This window comes from Podarcis melisellensis, assembly GCF_964234715.1.
Source record: "Podarcis melisellensis genome assembly, chromosome: 12".
NCBI lineage: Eukaryota > Metazoa > Chordata > Lepidosauria > Squamata > Lacertidae > Podarcis > Podarcis melisellensis.
This window is the reverse complement of record NC_138544.1, coordinates 40,079,780-40,098,959: the sequence shown is the minus strand read 5'-3', so window position 1 is coordinate 40,098,959 and position 19,180 is coordinate 40,079,780. Positions and strand designations below refer to the sequence as shown.

General features: G+C 45.4%; 2 protein-coding genes, 1 long non-coding RNA gene and 1 pseudogene across 14 annotated transcripts in view; 2 read left to right on the top strand and 2 right to left on the bottom strand.

Moving 5' to 3' along the window:
- ACBD5 (acyl-CoA binding domain containing 5) overlaps nt 1-3,039 on the bottom strand; it is a gene marked incomplete at its 3' end in the record, with an annotated part of 28,799 nt that extends 25,760 nt beyond the window's left edge. Inside the window, exons 1-2 of one of the 2 annotated variants that reach the window (XM_081882499.1) lie at nt 2,906-3,039; nt 870-1,069 (exon numbers count right to left, since the gene is read on the bottom strand). In XM_081882499.1, the coding sequence (XP_081738625.1) occupies nt 870-969 (100 nt within the window). In that variant the 5' untranslated portion in view covers nt 970-1,069; nt 2,906-3,039. Of the gene's footprint in view, nt 1-869; nt 1,070-2,905 lie in introns of those variants that run through there. The other variant, XM_081882498.1, reaches the window with a different exon arrangement.
- Nucleotides 3,040-3,174: 135 nt separating this feature from the next.
- LOC309353347 (centrin-2 pseudogene) lies at nt 3,175-3,972 on the top strand (annotated as a pseudogene). Its single transcript has one exon. The product of its transcript is annotated as a centrin-2 pseudogene (transcript).
- Nucleotides 3,973-13,070: 9,098 nt separating this feature from the next.
- Nucleotides 13,071-14,592, bottom strand: LOC309353435. The gene is made up of 2 exons (XR_014161850.1): nt 14,498-14,592; nt 13,071-14,039 (listed from the first exon to the last, which is right to left on the bottom strand). It is a non-coding gene; the product is annotated as an uncharacterized lncRNA (long non-coding RNA).
- A 1,719-nt stretch (nt 14,593-16,311) lies between these two features.
- ABI1 (abl interactor 1) overlaps nt 16,312-19,180 on the top strand; it is a 93,774-nt gene continuing 90,905 nt past the window's right edge. For 2 of the 10 annotated variants that reach the window (XM_081882512.1, XM_081882510.1), the window contains exon 1: nt 16,313-16,590. In XM_081882512.1, the coding sequence (XP_081738638.1) occupies nt 16,474-16,590 (117 nt within the window). In that variant the 5' untranslated portion in view covers nt 16,313-16,473. Of the gene's footprint in view, nt 16,591-19,180 lie in introns of all 10 variants that reach the window. The other 8 variants (XM_081882518.1, XM_081882517.1, XM_081882519.1 and 5 more) reach the window with 6 other exon arrangements.

The following is a 19,180-nucleotide window of genomic DNA, read 5'->3' as shown; positions in this document are numbered from 1 at the left end:
TCAAATTTGACTTCAGAGTAGGGATGTATAGAACTGCAAGGACCACCTATTCCCTCAGCAACCCGACAGGCCATTAAAATTTGTCTGATACCTTTAGAAGGCAAGGTGGCAAGAGGCCTACGATAAGGCCTTCTGAGTTGCGCTAGCCAGAATGTACTTTCCAGAGATGTTTGCTTGGCTCCAACTGCTCCTTACCAGTGCTAAGGGACAACCTTCCCTGCTTTTAGATGTTGGTATTGCATGCATGCCTTTTTATCCGACTACAGGTTCTTCCCCCTGCTGCTTTTAAATAACCAACTACTGTACCATAAAGACTTTTAGAGAAATCTTATGGTAGCTGTTCTGCCAGTCAGCTTGCCCAAGGGGCGGAATACAAATGCTCCAAATAATAAGGTAAACAAGTTAAAATGGTTGCCTAGGTAGAAAAAAAAAGCCAGGAGCACTAGAGTTCTTGTTAAAGAAATGCTTTTGCCAGGAAAGGCCATTCCCCAATATATTGTGCTGGTTTTTCCAAACAGTTTTAACCGTCTTTTAAATCTGACAATCTTAAATTTGACCGTCTTTTCAATGGCAAATTTTCAAGATTGGCCAGTGAATTCATAATAGAGCTGGTTGGCAGGAGAAGGCAGGGGGGTGGCGGAGGGAGAGAAAAGATGCAGGTCTTTCGCAGCGGCTCCTGTGGGTGTGGCGTGGCTGGGATGCAGAAAACCCCCAATTCCGGGGGACCCTTCTCCTCGCCCCGCGAAGAGGCACAGAAATGAGGCGGCGCTTCCAACCCCTCTCCTCGGGGTCTCTGTCGCCTTCGCGGCCCCACCTTCCCGGTCCCTGGCCCTCGAACCGTCTCCTCGCTCCTCCCGGGCTTCACTCACCGTTTTTGGGCAGGCTCTGGATCACCTTGACGGCCGCCTCGAAGCGCGTCTCGTGCAGCGAGCCGCCGCCGCCGCCGCCTCTCTCCTCCGTCTCCGCCATGTCCCGCCTCTTCCCTCCGATGGGCCCCTTGTCGCGTCGGCCGCCGGAATCGCGCTGCCGCTGCCGCCGCCGCCGCTTCTTCCCTTCGCCCAGGAGTTCCCTGTAACCGAGTGAACGCAGGACATAACGGGAGTCTGGCGAAGGAGGCGGTGGCGGAGGGGACGCGAGGCCCGCGGCTGCCTCCGCCCCCTTCAGCCAAGGAGAGGCAGGAAAGCCAGGCCGGGCCTTTGCGGCTCCCCTCACAGCTCCAGTCGCCCCAGCCCCACAGAAGATGGGCTCCCCTCGGCCCCAGTCGCCCCTCGGTCGCCTCGTGAAGGAGTCGTGGAGGCGACGGTGTTCGCTCCCTCGTAAAACAGCCCGAAGTGAAGGAATAATAATAATAATAATAATAAGGCGTACTCCTGTTGTTTTGAGGCTTGCCTATTTTGGTTCCATTCTGGCGTGGTGGTGGAAAAAAATGTGAACTAAACCCAAAGTCCACCCTCGATCGTCACTCCATACAGTGCCCCGGCTTCACCCTTCTACAGCACACAACTTGTCGGTTTAATCTTTATTGATTTATATAATGTCAGCTTTGGAAAGAAGACAGGTCCCTGCCCCGAGAGGCTTACAAGATGAAAGACGCGAGGCAACGAACAGGAAGGGGAGGAAAGATCAACGGGGAATAATAAACTATTTTTTTTCCAGTTACAGTATGGAATTGGGAGTAAAGGGTTGTGCCAAAGGCGCCGTGGAAAGGGGTATTTACTACCCTCCTTTCGCTCAAGTCTTGTGTAGGTTCATCTCCCAATTACGGCCCAATTACTTAGCTCGCGTGACCGGTCCTTCTGAATGTTTTTAAGCACGACCACAAAGAAGTCAAAGGGGTTTGCTCCGAAATCATTATACTTAGGGGGGTTAACGATTCCTAACCCAATGCTGACACAGAAGTAAGTACTACTAGGCATGGGCGTAGCGGGGGGGGGGTAGAGAGTGGCAGCTGCCCCCCTAAATCAATAAAAATAAAATACATAGCAAACTGAGGTCCTGCCCCCACTAACAAAAGCAAACCCCGCCCCCCAAAAAAATCCTGGCTACGCTCATGCCACTGGGTTCAGAGGGGCTTACTCCCATATATGCATCACAGAATTGCAGCCTAAATGGATCATATCATTTAGATTTTGTACTTTCGTCTTAAAAGTGGATGAGAGGTGTCATTAGCAACATGCGCTAAAATAAAAGAGATTTGGACGGGGGGGGGGTTAATCGTTTCACTTTACTTTCGCCAGCCTGATCAGGAAGTTCAAACAAGTGGTTTTAAAAGACTATTGAAGTAACTGCTGATATACACTGAATTCACTCGTACACCAGTACTCCGTTAAATTCCACTTTTTCCAGCCCATCCCACTGCTATTTCCTAGGACTTAACAGCACCTGTCATTTCCTTTCTTCGACGTCTGTTGTGACCTGACAAGTGCGACATCACGCACCCCTGGCGAACAGCTAAACAAGCAATTCAAAACTTCCCAACAACTTTTATCTACACTCACCCCATCCTTACTCACAGGGGGCTTTTAGATAAGCTTTGCAAAGCCAGCCTCAGCGCCAGTGATTTCCTGTTCCCAGTACACAACGGTATACAACCACCCATTATTACTAGGCATCTATTATTACACACTCTTGGGGTGGGGATCGGGGGCGAGCCTTCCCAGCAACACATATCTGGTCCCAATTCCCTCAATTACAGACAGAACCTGACAGCTGCAAGGACAAAAATAACAATACAAGGTTTTTTCTCCTCCAACTTTTTGAGAGCAAAGCGCCATCCCTAAGCACGGCCTAGAAGGCTGGCGGCGCCGAAGAACAGCTGACCTTCCGCCTCATTTCCCAAATAACAAAACATAACAAACAGCACAAGTTGTTCCCCGCTCCTACCTTCCGTGACAGGTTCGCTCACCTTTTTTTGCCCAAGGCTCAGGCTTCTCCTGTTAAATGTCTCCCGACAGCAGCGATCAGCTCATTCTTGCCCCGCCTCCTCGAGGAGCATGCTGGGAAATGTAGTCCGTCCCTCTACTACTTCCGGTCTCTGGCATCCATGATCTTCCCTGCCATGGCAACCTTCAACTGTTTTCTCCCCATAGGCAGAAGCATTCTCCCTCCGAGCAGCCAGTAGCAACGGGCAGAACGGCTTGGGGAGCCCGGACGGCGCTGCCTTGAGGGCCCCGAAGGATGGCTTATAGGAGCAAGTGGTCCCAGAGGAAGAAGAAAGGCCCTAAGCTTGAACTCAGCCCCGCTCAGAAGCAGCAGATGCGCGATGCTTTCGACCTGCTGGATTCCGACGGCACCGGGACCATCGACGTGAAAGACCTGAAGGTGTCCATTCGGGCCCTGGGCTTTGAACCCACCAGAGAAGAGATCAAGAGGATCGTGGGCGAAGTGGATAAAGAAGGCTCGGGGAAGATCGGCTTCGACGCTTTTTACTCCGTGATGACCAAGAAGATGTCCGAAACGGATCCCAAAGAGGAGATCCTGAAATCCTTCAAGCTGTTCGAGGACCCGGAAAGGGGCAAGATCGCCTTTAAAGACCTCAAGCGCGTCGCCTCCGAGATTGGGGAGAAGCTGACGGACGAGGAACTGCAGGAAATGATCACCGAAGCGGACCTGAATGGAGACGGGGAAGTGAGCGAGCAGGAGTTTCTGATGATCATGAGGAAACACGGCTACTAGCCTAATGGCCTCCTTCTCGTCCTCGTCCTCCTCTCTACCCTTCTCGGCTTCTTCCGCCTCTTGAGAGCACCTGCAAATAGTGTTGGGGAGCTCCTCACTTTCCTCCAGCCACCTTCCTCCTCCTCTCTCAGGCAGAAACTCTCACAGGTTAAAGTGAGGGGTGTGGGGAGGTGAGGCTGTAATTCACTGCTGGAACATTAAATGTGGCTCACCAGAAGAAGAAGAAAGAATTCTCCCTCCTCCTACTCAACCTTGCTCTTTCTGTTTTCAGTGAATAAACATACCAGTTTTAGACTCCTCTGGGAATAGTAATTATTTATACTCTTATCGCAATAGGTAGAAACATGAGGGGGTTTTTTTGTACAAATTGCTAAAATCTTCAAATCACTTTCAAAATGATCAAAACACAGTTACTACCACACACACTTAAAATCATCAAGGCAATACTTCAGGGATTAGTTATTGAATGTTCATATCCATATTATATTATAAGTAATTTCGTTGTCCCTGAGAGGGGGCAATGACAATAAATGTTATTATTATTATTATTTTTCACATTCGCACACCTGCTACTCCCATCTAAAAACAACCCTTAGTATCTCTACTATAGGAAATTATATTTAGTACATTTATGTTCAAGAATTACATGCTACCTTTCCATATGAAGATTTGCCAAAGGCATCTTAAAATCCATATAATATTTTTTTTTTTTAAAAACTATGCCTAACCATTTTCAACTAAAACAGGAGCATGCTCAATGCTAGAGTATCTGTTTTGTCTCAGTTTCGAACCCCAGCACTTCCAAGTAGGGATGGAACAGACCCCATCTGAAACCCTGCACTGCTACTATCGGTCAGTGCACAAACAGTGAGCTTGATGGCACTAATGCTCTGATAAGGCAGCTTCCTATTCTCCTAAGTATCAACCAGGTCTACTCTGTCAGGGCCTTTACAGCAGTTTGTTTTAAATAAATCGGTCCACACTGTTTAGAACTGCTCCTCCCGGGATGGCTAGCTATCATATACAAAAGGTTTATTTTAAAAAAGAAAATGATGTATCAAACGATATGAACAGCAGAGCACTAAAAACATAAATGTCAGAGAAATCAAGTAAAAAATATTTAAACAGTATCCGAAAAGGCCTTGGAAAGTGAGGTAATGGCCTTTGTGTTTACTTAACATTGGAATGGCATAAGAGTGGGTGTCAAGTGAGCCACAAAACATAAAAGCAAGCGTCACAAGCCACAAAACATAAAAGCAAGCGTCACAGTTGCCAGCTGCCTGATCTCTGAGAGAGCCAAGGACAATCAGAGACGGGTTTCTAAAGATGATGGGGGATTTACCAGCAGGCTCATGTGGAAGAGGGAATTCAAAGGCTGTGGGATGGTACCTCTCTCCACTCATGCCATGTAACTACCAGACTGGATTGCTGCAATGTGGGGCTGCCCTTGAAGACTATTTAGAAACCTCAACTGTTCCAAAATGCAGATTACTGGCTAGGTTTTCATTTAGAAGTCATCTAACCTCAGTTTTAAAACAGCTGCATTGGTTGGCAGTTCATTTCTGGGCCTAATTCGTACCATTTTAGGTGTTAAGATCAACAGAGGAGGCCCTCTTGCTATTTCCACTGCCCTCAGAGCGGGGGGGGGGGGATGGCCCAGGAGAGAGCATTCTCTGGCAGCCTCCTAGTTTTGCAATTTGCCCCCCCACCTGAGAGGAATTATACAATTTTTGGGGTAATCTGAAGATGCAGCTCTTTACAACTAGAGGTTGTAAAGGACCCACCCTATTATTCTGATTGGTAATTTATTTTAAACCGTTTTTAATGTTGTGTTTTAAAATGCTGTTATTTACTCTGGAACTTTAGGGTGGTGAAGGTGGTTAATAAAACAAAATATCAATAGCCACCCCCTTCTTTGCCAGCTTTTGGGAGAATTTTTCAAATTCACGGAGGATGAGGCTATCATGATGGCTATGTTTCACTTTCGTTGTTGGAGACTGTAATACCAATTACTGTGAATTGGTGTGAGTGTTGTTGCACTTAATTCCTGATAGGAATTAGCTACAATGAGAATGAGATCAGGATTCTGGTCTAGGTGGAGCTTTGGCCTGATCCAGCAGTGCTTTTCTTGTGCACTTACTTAGTTTCAGCAGCTAGTTGTTGGGTAATTGTTTGTTTTTCATATTGTGTTCCAATGTGATTTTGTCACCTTCGTAAGCCACCTTGAACTTGGGAAAGATGGGAATGTTAAATGCCTGTTTTTTCCCAAAGTACCATATACATAGTAAGGGTAAAGGGACCCCTGACCATTAGGTCCAGTCATGACCGACTCTGGGGTTGCAGCGCTCATCTCGCTTTATTGGCCGAGGGAGCCGGCGTTTGTCCACAGACAGCTTCTGGGTCATGTGGTCAGCATGACTAAGCCGCTTCTGGCGAACTAGAGCAGCGCACAGAAACACCATTTACCTTCCCACCGGAGTGGTACCTATTTATCTACTTGCACTGTGCTGTGCTTTCGAACTGCTAGGTTGGCAGGAGCTGGCACCGAGCAACAGGAGCTCACCCCATCGCGGGGATTCGAACCGCCGTCCTTCTGATCGGCAAGTCCTACGCTCTGTCATTTAACCCACAGCGCCACCTGCGTCCCTACCGCATACATAGATGGCTATAAATAAGATGACTCCACACTGTTTGAAGAAATATAGTCTGGAATTCTACTGCTTTCTACCATTGAAAACTGCAATGTGCTTTGTGACACCAGCTGAGAGAAGGGCTGAATGACGTGACATTTTTCTTCCATTCTTTCTGGGTAAAAAATAGTCAAAGGCGGCTGCTGAATAAAAAGTTGCTCCTTGTGAGATCCTCTGCCTTTTGCTTCTGTAAGCTACAGGTGGTAGCAAAATCAGGTGAGTAGTCAGAGGTGTTTTGGGGGGTGGAACTTAGCTCCCCCCCTTTAACCACAGTTTCTGTAAACTCTACTCACCCAGGGTGACTGAATGTGCTCCAGAATGCAGTGCTACTGAGATCCCAGCCACAGGCCATCTTTAATTTGCCAGTGGCAAATTTGTGCCATGGTCCTAGACCTTTTCCTATTGCCTAGCAACGTCCATGTGCTAAGAGCAGATGAGATGCCTGTATTTTGCGACCTGTCAGATCTTCTCTTTCCCGCTTCTTAGAGCATTTCTCAAGACAAGATGAAATCCACATCAATGCCTCTTGTTTGGGGCTTCTTCTTGAATTACAGGAATTGCCCAGGGCCTTTACTGGGTACATGTTAAGCTTGAAGCGCCATCAAGTGACTTTGAGGAGCAAATGCAGCTGGAGAATGAATCTGTTCTCAGAGTTAACTGGTTTTCTCTCATACCCTTTCACCTCTCACACTGTAAAACTTAAAAGACCTCATTATGGGTATATTGTGGCTCTTTGTGCTTAACGATGGCAGCCCTAAGAGAAGTCACACCATTTAAATATTAATAGAACATTTCAGATGCAGTACATTTTACTTGGCTAAATCAATGAGATACAGCAAATATGGAATTGTAAAAATAAGGTAACTCCACATATAAGTGTGTCTTTATTATAATGTGTATAATAGCTTATTTTTCACCCGCTTTTTTTTTTAAAGCTAGGTGTTTGTTTTTATTAAGAAATTCTAAGGAAACATAATTTCTCCTTTTCCCCTGATACGAGGGAAGCTGTTGATGTCCTGAACCGAATGTCTGAAGGTGGTTATGGGATGGATGAAGGTTAGTAGAGTGAATCTAAAGCCAGACAGAGATGGGCATTGCCACTGGCTCTCAATTAGCAATTGTACTAACTGGTTAAAAACATTACCAGACAGATTAAATAAAAAAAAATTAAAAGTAGGAGACCCTCATTTTAGAAGGTTTGCATTTGTTGAGCCTGTTTCCATTTTTATACTGCTGCTTTATTTCTTTTGTACTATCATTTTATTTTTAATTGTACGCAGCCTTGAGCAAAGCAATTGCATTGGAAAGGCAGTGTATAAGTTTTCTAAACAAATAATCGTTGCACTATAGAAGACTATCATCAACAGCTCAGCACCTGCAGTTTATGAAACAGCAAAGCTATACTCTGTGTGGTGCCTTAGTGTTCATGCTTGTACATTGGTAAATAGGCATGTGTGCACTTTAGACAAGAGGCATCCAGCTATCTATTCCTCTCCAAGATTTAACTTCTGGAGACCCCGAGGGAGAAAACTTAAGCCTGTAGAATTATAACTCCAGCAACTCACACAAACATTAAAACAAGTCATCCTTAGCAACAAAACAGAGACAGTTATTTACTAGGAACAAAGACAGGAAATTGGGGCTGACTGATAAACAGGAGCTGTTCTCAAGCATATAAACTTGTTTATTCATATTCAAACACAAGCATTTTCTATGCTATATCAACATTATCCAATTCCCTTTCATAATTATACCGAAACTGAAATCTAAACCTTCTGCATTAATCAAGTATTGCAGAGGTATTTCTAATAAATATACATGACTGCCAAATATATCTTGTGTTGATGATCAGATACCACAGTGATCAGTGTATCCTTAAAATACAGATAGCTTTGGTGAAAGAGAAGAAGCTGGAATGTAGAACTGTTATACCAAAAGGCTGCTTGTGCATTATCACCTGAAGTCCAGCTTAATCCCTTTTATTCCTGGACCAGTAGCAATGGTCCATCAATATGGGGGGGAAAGATAGCCATGCTGCTCTTGAACCCCTTTAAAAAGCAGCTATATGTGTTACCCTTGCACAGGAGAGGAAACACAAATTATCTCCAAAGAATGGAAATTTTTATTAGTGGGAAGGATTGACTTTAGGATTATGCGCTTCAGGTATCAAAATGCCCTTGGCTAGTCACCATAAAAAAGTATTGAAGAAATGGATGTGATCTGAAGAATGAACCAGAGTCTTCTGCTTCCCCACAACCATTATATTTTCCCCAGGGAGCCATAAACCTTTTAAGCACAAGGAATCCTTTCATGGTAATTAAGACAAGAGCTCTAACTTTCACACTGTGCTGTAAGAAGCAATATTGGCCGAGATGAGAAGCTGAATTCTGAAACAAATGAGAGTGTCTTTATTATACAGCTACAGCAAAACACAAACACAAGAGAGATTTGTTCCTTTGTATTCTACCAGTTGGCCTCCTTTGTTTTTTCTTGTTCTGCTTAGTAACTGTTTATGATCACAAGGTGCTTGGGAAAAATGCTGAAAGACAAGCAACTTTTGGTTCCGCCTCATCTTGAAATCTTTCCATTCCTGCTGGTCATTGCAAGAAGTGCACTCTGTAACAAAGATACCGGGTGGGAGCTTTTTTTTCTTCTTCCTCCTCTCTCCCATTCCTTTTTCCTTTTGTGTGATGTCTTTATAAGCCAGAGGGCAGGAACTGCTATATAACTGGCAATTACAAGCCACTCTAGAAGCCTCTTTGGGATGAAAAGTGGGATAAAAAAGGCACACACACACACTTCTGAAAATCCACTTCAGATTTTTCTCGTAAGGTCTCCAGTACTGCTGAAGGTGCATAATGGTGACCTACATGGATATGCAATGAATATGCAATATTTTATTGTTTAGTCATTTAGTCATGTCCCACTCTTCGTGACCCCATGGACCAGAGCACGCCAGGCACTCCTGTCTTCCACTGCCTCCCATAGTTTGGTCAGACTCATGCTTTCATATCTCCAATTTTTTTTAACAGATCTCTGGTTTTTCCCATTCTATTATTTTCCTCTATTTCTTTGCATTGCTCGTTTAAGAAGGCCCTCTTGTCTCTCCTTGCTATTTTTCAGAGATCTGCATTCAATTTCATGTATCTTTCACTATCTCCCTCACATTTTGCTTGCCTTCTCTCCCCCGCTTTTTGTAAGGCCTCGTTGGACAGCCACTTTGCTTTCTTGCATTTTCTTTTCATTGGGATGGTTTTCGTTGCTGCCTCCTGTATAAAGTTATGAGCCTCCATCCATAGTTCTTCAGGCACTCTGTCCACCAAATCTAAATCCTTAAACCTGTTCCTCACTTCCACTGTGTATCCCTGCCAAGATAACTCCATGGACAAAGACAACAGGCATATAAAAGTTATGACACTGGAAGATGAGCCCCTCAGGTTGGAAGGTGTCCAACATGCTACTGAGGAAAAGCGGAGGACAAGTACAAGTAGATCCAGAGCTGATGAAGCAGCTGGGCCAAAGCCGAAAGGTCGGTCAGTTGCGGATATGCCTGGAAGCGAAAGGAAAGTCCAATGCTGTAAAGAAAAATATTACATAGGAATGTGGAATGTAAGAACCATGAATGAACCTTGGTAAGCTGGATGTGGTCAAAAATGAGATGGCAAGAATAACTATTGACATCCTGGGCATCAGTGAACTAAAATGGATGGGAATGGGTGAATTCAGTTTGGATGACCATCATATCTACGACTGTGGGCAAGAATCCCGTAAAAGAAATGGAGTGGCCCTCATAGTCAAGAAAAGAGTGGCAAAAGCTGTACTGGGATACAATCTCAAAAAGGATAGAATGATATGAATCCAAGGCAGACCTTTTAACATCACAGTAATCCAAGTTTATGCACCAACTACCGGTGCTGAAGAAACTGAAATTGACCAATTCTATTAAGACTTACAACACCTTCTAGAAATGACACCAAAGAAGGATGTTCTTCTCATTATAGGGGATTGCAATGCTAAAGTAGGGAGTCCAGAGATAAAAGGAACAACTGGCAAGTTTTGTCTTAAGAGTTCAAAATGAAGCAGGGCAAAGGCTAACAGAGTTCTGTCAAGAGAACAAGCTGGTCATCACAAATACTCTTTTCCAACAACACAAGAGACAACCCTACACATGGACATCACCAGATGGCCAGTATCAAAATCAGATTGTTTATATTCTCTGCAGCCAAAGATGGAGAAGATCTATACAGTCAGCAAAAACAAGACCTGGAGCTGACTGTGGCTCAGATTATCAGCTTCTTATAGCAAAATTCAAGCTTAAACTGAAGAAAGTAGGAAAAACTACCGGGCCATTAAGATACAATCTAAATCAAATCCCTTATGCAATATTACTTGTCTCTTATCCAGGCTAAACTTACCAAATTCCTTCAGCCTGGCAAAAGAATGATTCAGAAATGCCAATTAATTTTTTTAAAAAACCCATTTACCTCTGATAAAAATGAATCTTTAATCTCTGTTTTCCTCACTATGTGACTTACTGGTACAGAGCACCTGTCGATCCCCAGAATTTTGTTGGACTGCAACTCCCATCATCCCTCACCGCTGGCTGTGCTGGCTGGGGCTGATGGGAATTGGAGTCCATCAAACATGGGGGGGGGGCTGGTTCATTGTCCCTGTTTTGTAATAAAGCATGGAACCTCGTCCGCTTCTTGACATGGCGTTTGTGGACAGATAACATTCCTCCACACAGCATATTTGAAAAGGGGGGGTGGAAGAAAACCCAGAAATGTCTAGACTTATATTTATTTATTTTAAGGCATGGATATAGAAGAGAAAAGATAGGAAAAGGAAAGATTGGTACAGAGATGGCAAACAATTGCAGTATTCATTGATTAGGGGAGATAGGGCAAGTTGCATAATGAAGCGCTGTCACACAGCTTATTTTTGTCCTTTCTGTTTTTTGTTCCTTCTCAGACCAGCAATCTTGCATTTATTTTGGGGCTCCCCACCAGCTTTGGCTGCCTAGCAATGCCTGGCTGGAGTGTGCTTGCTCCTGCTACTGCAAAATGCTACAGGCTGCCTAGCAACAGGCAATCAGAGTGGGCTGTGTTGCCCATTTAGAAAGCACACCCAGCAGGAAGTCAGAAAAGGTGGGCTCCTTTCCTTCCCAGGCTGGCGACTCACCTTGAATAAGCGGAAGCTTTTTACTGAACTAAAACCAAAATCCCTGTACACTAAAGCCCTGGGGCTGGAGACACACACACACACACGACGGAACTGATTGCCTTACCAATACATACCTGTTCTGCAGCATTTATCGGATGAAAAGATGCAACATTCTATCAGCTTCCCCCAGGCAAATAAGAATGAATGTTCAATAAATAGCCAATCTCATCTAACCTCCCCGCAAACTTTGCACAAACTAATCAGAATGAACGCTCAATAAACAGGTCATCTGGAAGTGACCTTCATTGTTGTGAAACTGGAGCCATATCTGTTGTTCATGCCCTCTTATACTGCAATTTGTATTATTAGGGGAAGAGACTGATTCTTCGTTTATTATGAACTCTAACTGGAGGACGCACTGAAATGTAGATATCTTTATTATTCTAGTAACGTTCAGCTAAATTCCCTCTATCTTGAGTGAAAATATAAAGCATTGAGAACTCCCATTTAATTCCCCTGTAAATTTCTCTAGTATTCCTTTTGTGTTCAGATCAAATCTTACTGATCTGTGTAAGAAATTAATTAGTTCAGTTGCAGGTATCAACACACCTTTCAATTACTGCTGTGTTTTCCAGACTTTATATTTCAGTGGCAGTAATCTAGAAGCACCCCAAAGTTTGTGGTTTCAACTGTCAAGCAAAGCAGGGTGTAGCTATAGACAATACCTGTGTTTCAGGCCATGTGTGCTTAGGCTTCATGAGTGCCTATATCTAGCAGGGCTGCCAACTTTTCCATTAGTCCCCACAGTGGTGCTTTTAACTGCGGCACAATCGGGGCAGAGGAAGGGGGGGTGCGGTGAGGGTGGTTCGCCCCAGGTGTCACCACTGGGGGGGTGTGACAAAATGCCGGGCGGCACTCAATGCGGGGCCCGCAACGCGCCCGAGCCACGCATCTCTCCTGGGAGTGACGCAGAGGCTTGGGTGCCCACAGGCTCCACATTGCCCCAAACGGTCCGCCCGTGGCCTCCCCCCTCTGCTGTAGGGTGGCTGAGTGGGAGGAGGCAGGCAGACTCCTTGGAGGCCCCGTAGAACGTCCTGCCCCCTGGCTGGCCCCTCCCCAACCAATGAAGCTTTCTACAACTTGGAAGCAAGCATCATAATTGCTAATCCCAACCACCGTTAAAATGCAAAGCTGCATGGTCCAGCCAAAAGTTGTCAGTTTTGGGCTGCATCTGCTGTTACTCATCATCAGAGCAGACCCACTGTAATGAATAATGGACACAAGTAAATTAGTTCCATTCATTTCAATGGGTCTACTTTGAGCAGAACATAGCTGGATACGACTTCTTATTTGTATCTCTAAAATTCCACTGGTTTTACATTCTGAGTGGCTGAATGTTCCCCTACCCTGGGTCAGCATTAAGGGTCAGCACTACTGGGCAGCTGGTAAGATGCACACTGCCAAAATCTGTACCTACCTTATCCACCTAGTTGTCACACTTCCTGAAACAATACGTGAACAGAAACAGTCATGGTTCCAAAGTCACACTTGTCTGAATTTTGTAATGCAGTTTTCCAATATATAAGTGCATCTATTAGTGAAAATAACATGCAGACTGTACTAGATAAAAAAATTCCTTCCAGTAGAGATATCTGAAGAAGTGTGCATGCACACAAAAGCACATACCAGTGACAAACTTAGTTGGTCTCTAAGGTGCTACTGGAAGGAATGTTTTTATTTTGTTTTGTCTACAGTAGACCAACACGGCTACCTACCTGTAACTAGACTGTACTACAGTAGGAGAAATAGCTTTGCAAAAATTGAAAAAAAATGAAAAAATTGCAAACAAACGTTAGGAGAATTTTGCATTAAAATGCTGCTGGATTTTTATTAGAACTTCCCTCCCCCGCCCCCAAAAAGATACAAACCAAGGCTGATGTGAAAATGTGGAAAACCAAACTTAAGATCAGAAAAATGTGAATCTGAAGGAAGTAAGGTTGTTCACCCATCCCTAAAGTAGGTGCTGTGGCACCTACCAGCTACAATTTGAAATGATATTCCTGGTTTTAGGACTGCCACGTTTAAGGAGGGTACATTGAGCTCTATGTTACACATTATTATCATCTTTGCAGTTGGCACTAATTGGCATTCTTGCTAAAGACTTCTGCAGGAAAAGAAGCAGCGGCAGAGGATTCTGGGACTGCCTTGAAACGGAATGTCCTGTCACAATCCCTTTGATGTTCTTTCCATATGAAAATCAATCAGCATGAAGCCATAAGCAAAGCAGATGGTGAGGTTTCATAATCAAGGCTTCCATCCTAAAATTCATTTGTGCCAGCTATGGAGAAGGGAGATGCTTTGCTATAAAGTCCTATAATGATGTGAGTGTCAGAATCCTCAGTGCTTTCCTCTTTCACGAAGATAACATATTCGTACTATTATTTCTGCCCTTCTCACATACTAGCCTTCTGCAGTACATCCACAGTGTCTTTCAGGTGATCCACGGTGTGCCTGTAATAAATATTCATATTGATTATTTAATTGCATTTCTATTGATTCTTTTATCTTTATATTGCATTTTATTGTATTACAGTTTGAATTCTATGGAATTTAGATGGCAATACAATGACACCCACTATAAAAAATAGTAGAAATAGAAATACAATTAAAAATCACACAGCATCTAGCCCAGTGCATTACAATTGCTACAACCAGTAGCAAAATTGTGACCTGCCAAGACTCTCAGCAATTTTCAAGTGGCTGGGGGCGGGGCGAGCCTGGAAACCACTGCAGAGATCATATACATACATGTATATACCGGTAGTTGTTTCATAAAATTTGTACACTTTTTGATTGTAAAAAATAATAACAACAGAGTGGTTTACAAAAGATAAACCAGTAAAAGCAAGAAAAAATTACAATTCTACTTTTAAACTTACATGTTAAACTACTAAACAGACTAAAATTACCTCAACTTCCTAAGCATATGAGTAGGCTTGTCTGAACAGGAATGTCACTGAAAAGAGTATACAGTGGTACCTCGAGTTACATACACTTCAGGTTACATACGCTTCAGGTTATACACTCCGTTAACTCAGAAATAGTGCTTCAGGTTAAGAACTTTGCTTCAGGATAAGAACAGAAATTGGGCTCCGGCGGCGGGGCAGGTCCTATTAGCTAAAGTGGTGCTTCAGGTTAAGAACGGTTTCAGGTTAAGTACGGACCTCCGGAACACATTAAGCACTGTACTTAACCTGAGGTACCACTGTAGTGAAGGCACCTGCTTGATTTCAATAGGCAGGGAGTTCCAAAGTGTGGGTGTTGCCACACCAAACAACCGAGTTTGCACAAACATAGAGCCGATATTATGTGGCACCTATAGTAGTGCCAACTGCTGATCAAAGTGGTTGACTGGGCACATGTAGGGTAAAGCTATCTCATAGGTCCCAAATATTTTTATTTAGCTGTACTCCCATCTCTGTTGCAGAATGAGATGTCCTGAAAGCCCACTGATGTCAGGAGGCTTAGGCCCATCAAATTCTGTATGAATTGCAACTATGGCTGCATAGTCCTGCCCAACCCGCTTGTGTACTGTGGAAACTTCACTTTTGGAGGTTTGGGTGGGTGCACCTGGCTGTCTACATCATACACGTTGCTGTTTCCCCCCCTGTAATCATAAGGACTAAAGGTAAAGGTAAAGGGACCCCTGACCATTAGGTCCAGTCATGGACGACTCTGGGGTTGCGGCACTCATCTTGCTTTATTGACCGAGGGAGCCGGTGTTTGTCCGCAGACAGCTTCCGGGTCATGTGGCCAGCATGACTAAGCCGCTTCTGACAAACCAGAGCAGCGCACAGAAATGCCGTTTACCTTCCTGCCAGACTGGTACCTATTTATCTACTTGCACTTTGACGTGCTTTTGAACTGCTAGGTTGGCAGGAGCTGGGACCAAGCAACAGGAGCTCACCCTGTCGCGGGGATTCGAACCGCCAACCTTCTAATCGGCAAGTCCTAGGCTCTGTGGTTTAACCCACAGCGCCACCTGTGTCCCAATCATATATATATATATATCTTCTCTATATAGAAGCATCATTATTCTTATTTATTAAATTTGTGTATCTCTCTTCATCCGTAGATCTCAGGGCGGTTCACAACAGAATCACAGAGTCGGAAGAGACCCAGAGGGTCATCTATCCCAACCTGCACTGCAGGAACCACAGCTGAAGAATTCCTGACGGGTGTCCAGTTTGTGGGGGGATGGGGCTGGAGGCTAATATTTATATTTTCCTAGGCTTGGGGGGGGGGAACCACAGTATTTCCGGCACGCGCATGTCAGCACTCAAAGCTTTCTGCCTCTCAAGGGCAGCTTAAATCGGTTAGAGCGCGGTGCTGATAATGCCGAGGTTTGCAGGTTCAATCCCCGCACGGGACAGCTGCGTATTCCTGCATTGCAGCGGGTTGGACTGGTCCGACTGGATGACCCTCAGGATCCCTTCCAAGTCACTCTCCCATCCCTGGGAAACCCTGCCGGGTTCGCCCGCGCGGATCCCAGGGAAACGAAGCCACTGCCGGAGCGCAAGGAGATGACGGCGGCCGCGTCCTATTACTAATATAGACCGAGCAAAGCGGGAAAGAGGAAGGGAGGGAGGCAAGAAAGAGCCGTGACTACATCTCCCGGCGTGCCTTGCGGTCGCCTTTTCCTGCGGGGCGGGGGGGGGAGGGGGACGGCGGCTGAGAAGGAAGGCGGGCGAAAAAGGAGGCAGGCGAGGGACGGGCGAGAGCGGCTCGGTGTGGGTGGGAGGCGGGGGGAAGCGAAGTCTCTGTGGCGAGAGCGAGGCGAGGAGAAGGAGGAGGAATCCCACAATACCAGGCGGGCTGGCTGGAGAGCTTGCGGAGCTCCCGCTGTCTCTTTAATGCAAGAGGAAGCGATGCGGAGGGGTGGAAAATGGCAGAGCTGCAGATGTTACTAGAGGAGGAAATCCCTTCTGGCAAGCGGGCTTTGCTCGAGAGCTACCAGAACCTCACCAGGGTCGCCGACTACTGCGAGAACAACTACATCCAGGTAGGTAGGAGGGAAGGCAGCGCCGGCGGGGAGACCTCGCTTGCCTTTCCTGGGGGGGCGGCGGAGGGGGAAGCCAGTCGCCTCCCTTCGCCTTCACGGCAGGGGGAAGAGGAGGGGGAGGACCTCCCCTAGACACACACACACACACACACACACACACACACACACAAACACGCACACACACAGGAAGTGGGCAAGGGCTGTTGCGAAGGGGAGAGAAGCACCCAGCCCAGACACTGGGCAAGCCTCTCCGGGCACATTGTAGCGCCCAGCCCAGGCTGCGAGACATGGTGTCGCCCTCTTCTCCCCTCCACCCCGACCCTCCCCCAGTCCAATCCCTCGGCGTTTCCCTTTAAACTTTTGAACCAAACGAGGGCTTCCTCTCTTCCACCCACCCAGCTCCACCTCGGGGCTGTGTATCCCTTGAAGCGCCTGGGGTGGGGGGTTTAATGGACGGTGGCTATTCCGTCTGCTCCGATCTGAGGGTGTGTCTGTAAGGGTATCTTCCTCTACAGCCCTCCCTGTGTTTCTGTGAACGTCTGGAGGCAGAAGTGGCTGGCTGGGTGGGGGAGAAATGGTTCATGGGTTTAGCAAGAGCCCTGCCTGTTTACCTTCAGACTGCTTCCCCTCATATATATATATATATATCTTCTCTCTCTCTCTCTCTCTCTCTCTCCATTAGTTTGCCTTTGGGGTTCTGATCATATCTCAATTTGTATGTATCTGAAGAAGTGTGCATGCACACGAAAGCTCATACCAAGAACTGACTTAGTTGGTCTTTAAGGTGCTACTGGAAGGATTTTTTTTTGTTTCAATTTGTATGTGTTTGTGTGCAGTTTAAAAGCCACTGAGAAAACTGGAAGTAGAAAGAGAGAGTATATTACATCAGACTTCTCTCAGGGTTTTTTTTTCTGATGGGTGGGAGCGGTGTGGTGTGATGCCTCCCCCCCCCACTTCAAATATGTCGAAATGAATGCAGCGAAATGACTTTTGAAGTGAGACTTGTTTGGCTTGTTTACTGTAGTAATGTGAAATCCTGAATTTGTGAAAGAAGGGAAGGGAAGGGAAGGGGTGGGGGTGGGGAAAAACCACCCCAGTCTCACGCTTGTGTATGCATGCGCACGCCGCACACACTTATAAATTACTTCATGTAATTTAATAATGCAAGCGAATTCTCTGTGGACACTGTTTATTTAATATTTGGTGTGTAATTCATACCAAGACCAAATGAATTGTGTTCCTGGCATGGTGCTAGATTGCTGAAACAATAAATTTCTGAGAGGAGGGAGCTGCAGGTATGCAGCTAGGAAAAGTAAAGCATTATTTTTTAAAAAGGATACGCTGGTTCTCCTCAAAATGGGCTGACCTGTTTATTTCATATAATTAATACATTCTGGAGTGAAATATTTAGGCTCCATGAAAGAGAACCTGTGTCTAAGGCCCCCATCTGCACTACTTTAAACCACTTTAAACAGGTATGGTTTCTCCCAGACAATTTTGGGAACTGTTAGGAGGACCCTTATTCCCCTCCCAGAACTGCAGTTTCCAATGTTCCCTAGGGAAAGGGATTGACTATTAAACTACACTGAGAAATGTAACACTGTGAGGGGAATGGGGGGGGGGTCTCCTAACTATTCTCAGCACCCTTAACAAAATACAGGCCTCATGATTCTTTGCAGGAAGCCATGCCTGTTTAAAGTGGCTTGATACTGCTTTTAAATACATAGTTCTGATGGGGCCTTTACGTTACTCAGGAAAAGAATCTTATTTGTTACTCCTTTTTTCCAGTCTATCTACTAGCCTTGTGTATGTGTGCGTGCTTCAAATGCATTTCTACCCGTCTAAATGATCTTTGTAACTTCTAAAGGGCTTAAACAGCACAATCCTTTGTGTGTGTCTACTTGGGAGTGCGTCCCACTAAGTTGAATGGCAGTCCTACGCTAGGTGCTCATAGGTTTGCAGCCACTGTCCCCACTGATTATTTTCATACATTTCTGTGGGGATAATATTTAGCAAAAGGCTACAGCAACTTCACTATTTTAAAAAAATCTAGATAAAAGTACTGTGGAACCTGTTGCATGCTGCATATGTTTGCCTGGCTACAATCTAGGCTTCACGCTGCTTCGTCCCAAGGACCTTTCCTTAGGCTTGCCTCCAGCATTAACTACCCTTCCTAGCTTCTCCATGCAAAGTTATGTGGTGATAAGTATACTCAGTGGTAACTCTGGATGTGAATGGGATCTGTTCCGAGCCCCGTTCGCATCCAGAAGCAAACGCAACCCACGTCCACGTGTCTGCACATGCGTGGGTCGCGATTTGTCGCTTCTGCGCATGTGCGTGACGTCATTTTGACTGTGCATGCGCGAGCGGCGAAACCCGGAAGTAACGCGCTCAGTTACTTCCTGGTTGTTGCAGCGCGCAACCCGAAAATATTTATCCCGAAGCTACTTCAACCCGAGGTATGACTGTACAGTAGATTTCTCTCCCTCTCATTCCCATTTTTTATTATTATGGCATGCACTGAATTTGGGAGTGGTTTGGTATCGCTATCTGAATGTTCTCCATGTTGCCTTTACTTGGAATATTTCTC